The sequence below is a fragment of the Amphiura filiformis genome, chromosome 7, assembly GCF_039555335.1.
Source record: "Amphiura filiformis chromosome 7, Afil_fr2py, whole genome shotgun sequence".
Taxonomy (NCBI): Eukaryota; Metazoa; Echinodermata; class Ophiuroidea; order Amphilepidida; family Amphiuridae; genus Amphiura; species Amphiura filiformis.
Genome location: NC_092634.1, coordinates 28,513,568 through 28,523,068, shown reverse-complemented (window position 1 = coordinate 28,523,068; position 9,501 = coordinate 28,513,568). Strand labels below are relative to the sequence as shown.

At 37.3% G+C, this 9,501-nt stretch overlaps 2 protein-coding genes across 2 annotated transcripts; both read right to left on the bottom strand.

Annotated features, from left to right (window-relative positions):
* Positions 1–1,445: 1,445 nt before the first annotated feature.
* Positions 1,446–2,114, bottom strand: LOC140157764 (uncharacterized). The gene has a single exon (XM_072181011.1). It carries the CDS (start codon positions 2,112–2,114, stop codon positions 1,446–1,448), a length of 669 nt encoding a protein of 222 aa, XP_072037112.1.
* Positions 2,115–2,177: 63 nt separating this feature from the next.
* Positions 2,178–3,542, bottom strand: LOC140157763 (uncharacterized). Its single transcript, XM_072181009.1, has one exon. It carries the CDS (start codon positions 3,540–3,542, stop codon positions 2,178–2,180), a length of 1,365 nt encoding a protein of 454 aa, XP_072037110.1.
* Between the last annotated feature and the right edge of the window lie 5,959 nt (positions 3,543–9,501).

Sequence of the window (9,501 nt, the reverse complement as noted above, 5' to 3'; positions counted from 1 at the left end):
TTAAGGGGTACTGCACCCATTGCATTTTTTGCGTTATTTAGGGGGAAAATTGGACAAAGTGTTACGCAAAATGAAGGGGCAAATCTTCTCGTTCTATTGGTGGCATCGGTATCAATGTAACTTACATGCTTTTAAAGGTAGAAGCCAAAAGGTGGTACATCACTGTTGTTTTAAATTCACTTCATTTTGGAAAGCTTACCATCAACGGATTTCGTTAAAATTGTGGCTATGTGCTACGCATTAGAGAAATAATGTTGATAGGTAAAATGGGAATACGTGGTTCCTGATTTCTATTATGACTTCCTGAACTTGGTGCTCCACACCTATCAAAAAAACCAACTGGTTAAAATGCTTCTATTTTCAATGTTGAGCTATATTTTGTATTTTTAACTAGCGACATTATTTCACTGAAACTTAATTAAGCCATAGGTAACAGGTTACCACAACCACACACAGCAATGTTGAAAAAATCGTATTTCTTGTCATCAATACCACCATATTAGGTAGTTTTTCGTAAGCATCACTTTTGTGATTTTGTTCACTATTTTATATCTGTTTTGTCCTATCTATTTCAACTAGGCAATCTAAATTGTACTCACCATTTACATCCCAAGGTATAGAAATATATCCACCTCACACCTTTTCAATACATATCCAGTAAAAGACAAAATATCAAAATTGATGCCTCATTATGATATCACAGACTATAACATGTATTCAAAATTGATGCCTAAATTTGACCTGAACCAAGTGACCTATAACCTGACCTATGATGACCTATAGCCTTTTTAAATCTTTTTTCCTAACAACACATTATAGAAGGTACATAGTATTAAATTGGGATGCATTCACATGTCGAAGAGCTTATTTAATTTATTCAGTATTATTTAGCATGCATCGATGAGTACATTTCTATAGATAGTAGAACAAAAGATTTGATGTATTCTATTCATGTACTCTACTTGAGGCACATTCTCCGATAAAGTGTTCAAAATGTCAAATCTGTGTCGCCCATAGTTTCAAGTCGTATTCAGACTTGTTTCGTCAAAAAGAAATAACTTTTATTAATATAACTTATACTTAGGAGTTGATTTCTAAAATGTTTGAGGCTAGAAAGTATAAAACAATAAAGCTGATTATGCATGTCCATTGTTTTCCTCCATGTCGCCAGCCAAGGTGCGTTCCGTATAATGTGTCCCTGCTCGCTAAACATGCGCGCATATAATGGATTATAGGTACTTTTCATTACCTGGTATCATGCCCTAATTATAGTAAAGTATAACATCACAACACAGTACAGTAGTATATTTAAAACAACAGTCACAAGACTTACTATTTGCAGAGCTGTGGTAGCTTGCGACCTGCATCTACAGGTCTTCTTTAGCCACTGAAGAGATTATTCCACTTGACTTGCCTCTTGACTACCAGATATTGATTGGTTTTGGTCAAGTAAACAACTGGAAGATCATGGCGCCCCCGGTCTCTGTAGAGGTCGCTGCCAGTTGGATCGCTTCTCTGACCCCTCTCCTGAACCAATCTTCTTCACGGTCCAGAATGCGCACACCGTCCCAGTCAATACTATGGTGCTCCTTAGTGATATGCTCACCAACTGGGAAAGTGGGGCGTTCGTGTTCGCTAATACGTGTTCTTAATGGCCTGGCACTTTCCCCTACATATGATGCAGAACAGTCTAAACATTTGAGGCCATAGATGGCCCCAGATTTGTCCAGCTTGTCAGTCTTGTCTTTGAGAGCCACCAGAAGAGACCGTATTGTATTCTGTGGCTTGACATGGGTTACAATGCCATGGGATTTCAAAATCCGCCTCAGACTCTCCGAAACACCGACCAGATATGGGATGGTAACCGAGCCTTTCACTTGTTGCCCCGAGTCACTATTGCGAACATGCCGTTTGGCATTGGTTTTGTTGGTAGCTGTGTCCAATGTCCACTTGTCATATCCACATACAGCTAAAGATCTGTGAATGCTGTTAAGTTCATGGTCAAGATCCTCCTCCTTGGTAAAAATTGAGGAAGCTCTGGTTGGTGTGGGTAGGCTTGCGGTATATCTGGAAAGACAGTGAACCGTTCTCTTCGCGTTTGACCATGACGTCATGCATGGGAAGTTGTCCATTGGATTCGCGTTCCATAGTGAACTTTATGGATGGGTGGCAGGTGTTTAAGTGATCAGTGAAACACTCAACAGCACTCTTCTTGATGATGACCATAGTGTCGTCAACATAACGACCCCAGAACCGTGGGGGTTGGGGTATGAAGACAAGGCCTTAATTTCAAAGTCCTCCATGAAAATGTTTGCAGTTAATGGGGATACGGGAGACCCCATCGCCGCACCTTCAAGTTGGTTATAGAATTCACCACCATACTGAAAATATGTGGTGGTCAGCTGAAACCGGAGCAGTTCAATGATTTGATCAACTGACAAACATGTGCGATTACCCAGAGTAGGGTCGTTCTTAAGGCGTGACTCAATGATGTCAATAGTTTCATTTACAGGTGTGCACGTGAACAGAGCCGTGACATCATAACTGACCAATTCTTCATTCTCACTAATAGTAAAGTCTTCACGTTTGGTCACTAGGTCCTTGCTGTTCTTGATATGATGTTCTGTTAGACCCACTAGAGGAAATATGATGTCCGCGATAAATTTAGCCGACGCGTACGTAATGGAGCCACTACAAGCAACAATCAGACGAAGAGGGTGGTTGGGCTTGTAAATTTTCGGAAGTCCATAGAACTTAGGAACCTCCTCACTGGTGGGATAGAGCTTTCTGTACTGAATCTCAATGATAGCACCGCTTTGCTTGATGGATTGCAGAGACTTGACCAACTTTGATTTGAGCTTTACATAGGTTTTATTGTCACTCAGCAGCAACTTTGCCTTGTTGTTATAGTCTGTAGAGTTCATTACCACTATCGTACGGCCTTTATCGGCTGGAACGACCATGATGTCTTTATTACGCTGAAGTGAGCGAAAGACTTCCCTTTCTTCGCGGGTGATATTACTTTTAGGGAGTTTTGCTTGATGAACTAGATCGCTGGTTTTATTGCGTATCTCAGCTGCTTCAGAAGAACCCAAACAAACAAGTCTAACAGCTGACTCAACAGCAGTGACAATATCATCCACAGGGATCTTGGTAGGTGAGACAGCAAAATGTAAGCCTTTCTTCAGCAGGGATTGTTCATGTTCGTTAAGATCACAGTCCGAAACATTGATAACCCACCTGCTGGTTGCTTCTTCAATGTCATCAGGTGAAATGTTAATGTCATTAACAGCTGGTTTAGTTTGCTTTATTTGCTTCTCCTTAAGGCTAGCGAATTTCTTTTGCTGGCGGGGTTTACAGATGTTGGTTTCAGCGATAGCTACTTTGCGAGTAAACTCAACTACTTCGTCATATCTGTCACTGGGTAAGTGTGTGAAGAGAAAATCTTCCACATCCAATTTTTGATCTTGAAATTGGGAAATCCTGAAGTTAATTTGTCGGATACGTTCAGATAGAAGAGACTTTTCAGCTTGGCGTAGCATATTATCCGACTTATGTCAATTCATAGAAGATTTAAGTTTCATGCTCCTTGGTATTATATTACGATGCTTGCAATCACAACACAGATTATTAAATTTTTCCAACAGGTCTTTGAGACTATGTCGCCATGAATTCTTCGTGGTTGGCATTTTGTCATTCCTGAGACCAAACTTTAACACTTTGTCGAAGAATGGGCCTTGAGCATGTTGAATAGAATAAATTATGGTTTGTTATGAAACACACATCTGAGTTACTAGGATACAGTAAACAAAATATATATAGGGCCAAAATAATTTACTAAAATGGTTTAAAAGCACTTTGTATGTAGAGATATTTTATAAGTTCAGGATATGAGGTGATGAACATATTTATGAACTTCATAAATTTGCAACAAGAAGAGGGGTCCTGATGAAAATCATGGTATCATACCCCCTTAAGTAAAAAAAGATTATTGTAATCATAAATGGAGTGAAATATTTTAATATGAGATTACTTGCTCAATATGAAAAACGCGTATGCACTTATTAAGCTTCAGAAATATTGTTTAGAATCTGTCGAAACCAAGTTTGAGATTGCAATTAAATCCTCTTAGCAATATACGTGTAAGATTTATTTTTCTGTTGGTACATTATAAATTCGTGTTTGCTTCGATTAATAAGTAAAACGTTTAAGCGTACTTAGCATTCAGTACAAACAGCGCTTAGCCAATCAGATTGTGCAACTTGTGTCAATTGAACAGAATATAATTTCATATTGAATCTAATTATAACAGTGACACACAGTATTTTCTTCTGCCCTTGTCGGTTACAAAGAAGAGATTTCTTGCCAAGTAAGATCGTTCCACCATCACCAGTTGTTCTTCAAATATTACCATTGATCTTACAAACACAACAGAATTTGCAGTAGAGTATTTGTATCTACCGAATGAATGGATTATGTACCAGATCATCTGGCCATGTTTAATTATTTTTGGATGTTTTAGTGATTTATCATTCATTTGGACATTTGTGAGAACTCCATCTTTACAAACATCGACTTTTGTATATCTAGTCAGTTTAGCAGGCATTGATCTGTTGACTATTTTAACTTATCTACTTCAAGTTGCCATGTATACTAAAACCACGCCTGTGCGATATTACGGCGATGTTCAGAGCATACTTACTTTCGGGAGGTATTTCTTCTTCGTGTCCTCAATGGTCATTATTACTCTTGTAACATCAGAGCGTTTCCTTGCTATATGTCACCCTATCAAACATCTGCTTTTGAAAGGTTCAAGAATATTACAAAACTGACAGTATACTCCAAGACAAGCAAAGAAGCAAGTATGTTTAATTTTGTAGATTTTGAAATCGCCACCACGATTGTTTGATAGCATGTAAAACTGAGCCATTTTAAAGAAAGGTTAAACAATGGTGGCGCTATTTATCTAAAGTCTTGTTTGCATCTTTACAAGGGGGTAGACACTTATAAAATGGTATTAAAACATCAGCAAACAAACTAACAAATGACAAAGAAATTTTCAAAAAATCTTTTTATCATGAAACATAACGCAAAACTCATATTATTTAACTAATTCAAATTTAAAAATATATGTAAATAGGGCCCTAACTTTTTGCATAGAAATGTTCAGTTTATAGAATTAAAATTACTACAAAAAAGCAGAAAAATATGAATAACTTGATATAGAAACAAAAAAGTAAGTTCCCTCAAAGCCATTTTGGTATAATCCAAAAATGGCTTGATCAATTCTCTTATTTAAAAGTTTAGATCATAGACTGATTAGTTATGCATCAAGTGAGCGGATTTTTGATGCTACTTTTTATCATCTTCATTGCAAAATGGAGCCATTTATGAAATTTTCGGCCAAAATAAGCTCCTTTTTCTATATAATCTTTTTATGCATCAATTTGTGTTTGACAAATTTTTCCCTTTATGTGAGTAATTGAGTCAAAACGAAGCATATTTAATTTAATTTAATTTGAGCTTTTCCTGATTTAGGTATCACACATTCAAAAACAGTTTTTATGGTTCAGTGAATAAATTAAAATGAATGCTGCAGCTTATTAATGTCTTTCAATAAGCAATAGGCCTTCCTTCATGTGAGATGGCTTCCAAGCATCGTTCTTCTCTGTTGTTGGTCAAGCTGGTTCCCCGCATTTGAAGGATTTGCTGCAAAGTCCTTTATGATGATGTTGTCCCTCACGTCCGCTTGTAACAAGTTGAGTCTTGATAACGGCCACCCATATTAATGTTTTTGAACCATTCAAAGAATCACCAGTAAAACAAGTGTATTGTATCAAGCATAACAGATTTAACCAAGAATCTATCTGTCCATTGGTTAAATTAATCAATGAACACAAGATTTATCATTGAAGTTACAGATGTTCTTTCCTAATAAATTTAATTAGAATAAAAAACTTTTTAAATTTACGCAACTTTTGTTTAAGTATAAAATTCCATAAATGGCTATATGATTTCTCACTGAACGATAAAACATGTTTGAAATGTGTAAACATTAATTTATGAACATCTTGAGGGAAGGGGTATGAACGTTTGGACAGTATTTATTGTGGGACATTAGAACACATCAGACATATCGAATTTTGATTTTTGAAATTCGCAATGTAATACACATTTTATGGCAAATCATTAAAATTGATATTTTTGATATTTAACAGTACTTGAAGTAAACTTTATAAATCTGATGATTTATACTTAAAGTGTATGTAGGTGGGATGAAAAGCCGACGATCAATTGAAAATTTTGACCTTTCGTATTGAAGATATGGATTTTTTCCAAAACACCAAAAAAAATAGGTCTTTTTGGGAAAAAAATCCATATCTTCCTCCCAGCTACATACACTTTAAGAATATATCATTAGATTTATAAAATTTATTTCGAGGACTGTTATATATCAAAAATTTGAAAAATATCAAATTTTAATAATTTGTCATAAAATTTATATTATATCGTGAATTTCAAAAAATTAAAATTATTTGATATCAGAAAGACATTTCAGAATGTAATTCGATCGTCTGAGGCGCTCTCATGTCCCACAAAAAATACTGTCGAAACGCCATAAACGCTCATTCTAGATCCCTTAACTTAAGTTTTTTTGATAAAAATATTTAAAAATATATAATTTAGAAACATACGTTTTGATTAAGTTGCCTTAAGTTAAAGAGGTCTGATGTAGAAAAGTGCAAACATTTTTCTGTGTTGGGGGACTTCCTTTTTTGGAACCGTTTATGTGTATATGCCGTGGGGAATGTTTGTCCCCTTTCTTGAAACATGGGACCACATCGGCAACTTTCATTGGGCTGGCATGTGTCCTCTGTTAAAACAGAGTTGGAAGAGCCGTGCAAGAGGAGTGGTCAGTTCAGCAGCTGCAGTTCTTAGAACTAGAGCGGGAATCCCATCAGGCCCAGACACTTTGTTGATATCCAGTTTGGTTAGCTGTGAGATGGTTGGTCACACATAAAGACAAATTAGCAAAACGGCGAGAGGAGGGAAATTAAAAAATAACCAAAAGCCTATTAAAATGAAGGACCAGCCTCCACCAAAATAGACACATGGAACAACTTGGCCCAGCCCATGACCATGACGACGGCACGCCAAGAGTGACAAGGTGGTCCATATTTGCAAGAATTATTTCGCATAAAGGTACGTTTATTTTTATTTGGGGATGTCAATTATCATGTTCATTGAAGGTTACATTAACTTACGCCCAATAAGCTCTAGCATAAATCAACATTTTGTCCCATACATTTTCCATAATTTACTTTTAACTATGTGTTTCCATATTAGTGATAAAATATATACATGTATTCTCGAATTATGCAAACACTGAACGAGAGGCAACAGAATAGATACCTACCAACTTGTGGGATAGGCTTTTACAACGGGAATTCATAACAATTAGTGGGGTTTTAGCGTGTTCGCCGTCGGACAAGTTTAGAACTGTCAAGCTTTCGTCAGGAGTAGCTTTGACTTCTTCAGGACAACGTACCTAAGACAGGTAGACCACCCCTTGCCTACTGATGGCGCTGAAAAGAGCGGTTCACTGAAGACTGCCCCTTGTCAACAGAGAACAAGCAGATTTCGCCTATCTGCTAATTTAAAGGTTTTGGTGGCTCTGAACCCGCTAAAAACCCAATTGATACCTAACCAACGTCAAATACACGCGAAGAACAATTTCGTCAAGTTTTCGTAATGCTAATCGCGAATGGATCTGTTTGTCTCTCTTCTGTATTACAGTGAGTTTCAGTGGCGTAGCCGGGTGTGGGGTGTGGGTGTGGGTGGGGGTGTGGGTGTGTGTGTGTGTTGACTTTGTATATTTAGACTCTGTATATTTATTGTCATACACAAATTGTTGTAGTTATATTAAGTGTTGGTAGCTTGCTGTATATCAAGCTTCTTTATAGTGGCATATTCACAGGCAAAAATGGATATCCTTGCCAGGTTAAGCTTTCTTATTGTAGCCATTTACTACCTGTGGTGTATGATTTATCCAGCACGTCATTTGAATGATCAATATTCTGATACTAAAGTGTCTAATTCTAGTTTCACGAGTCATAACCATTCTCTTGCATACCTTACCAATCATTTCAGGTTGCATAAATTTCTGCCTAAAGGTCTAATCAAACCAATGGTTAGGTCAAACTCCACATGTACCCGTCAGACAATAGTTATGATTTTACTCCTTAGCTGTGTTGAAACAAATGCAGGTCCTACAACTACCAACTATCCCTGTGGTATATGTAGTCGCAAAGTGGAAAATGACCAGCAAGCTATCAAATGTGATAGCTGCGACATATGGTACCACCGGGAGTGTGCCGTTGTAACGGACCACATATCTGATGTGTATACTCATCATTCCAATTTGTCTTGGATTTGTATACAATGTGGCTTGCCTAATGTTGGTCCCAGTTTCTTTGATAGCAATTCCTTTGAGTCACTAACCGACGAAGTTACTGTTGACGAATTGTGTTCCTACGTTAAAATCAATGGTCATTAACTGTGATGGACTAAAAGGGGAGAAAGGAAGATTAGATTTTCAAGCTTCAATCAAAGAGCATGCTCCTGATATAATATTTGGATGCGAGTCCAAACTTGGTTCAGGTATTCCATCCTACTCCATTTTCCCTGAAGATTACAATGTTATGCGCAAGAACCGTAATCAATCAGGGGGAGGTGTATTCCTTGCTGTTAAGGGTAACTTTGTTTCTGTTGAACAACCAGAGTTTGATGCACCTTGTGAAATTGTTTGGTCCTCCATGGAGTTTGTTAAAGCCGGTAGAGTTTTTATAGGTAGTTTTTATCGAACACCAAATAATGACTTTGACCCAGTCAACCATCTTTCTGATAGCCTTGCCAAAGTTTTGAGTAAAATCAAAAGTCATTGTAATATCATCATCTGTGGTGATTTTAACTTCCCAGATATAAACTGGGAGACAGGTGAAACAAAAGGTGACAGTAGACGTAAGAAACTTCATGATGATTTCTTAGATTTTCTATCTGAGTCAGGTCTTACGCAGCTGAATACGTTGATCACAAGACCAAGATCACAAAACGTTTTAGATTTGATATGTACCAACAACCATTGTGGCATTAGAGGGAAATCGCTCCAATGGATTCAAGGTTTCCTGTCAAACAGGGAACAGTGTGTTACCATGAAAGGAACTTGTTCAAACTGGGCACCTGTAAAATCTGGTGTGCCCCACCCACCCTCTTCCTTATCTATATCAATGACATGACTGAAGAGCTGGAATCTACCATTAGACTATTCGCTGACGATAGTGTTCTATATCGTGAGATAAAAGGACCAGAAGATCATGTAGCCTTACAGAAAGACCTGAATGCAGTGTTTGCATGGGCAGACAAATGGCAAATGTCTTTTAATGCCAGCAAATGTCAACACCTCACTGTCACTCGTAAGAAACTGCCGTCAATTTTCAGCTA

What these genes read in the sequence shown, in the direction of transcription:
- LOC140157763 (XM_072181009.1), bottom strand. Translation starts at nt 3,542, where the DNA reads ATGCTACGCCAAGCTGAAAAGTCTCTTCTATCTGAACGTATCCGACAA.
- LOC140157764 (XM_072181011.1), bottom strand. Translation starts at nt 2,114, where the DNA reads ATGACGTCATGGTCAAACGCGAAGAGAACGGTTCACTGTCTTTCCAGA.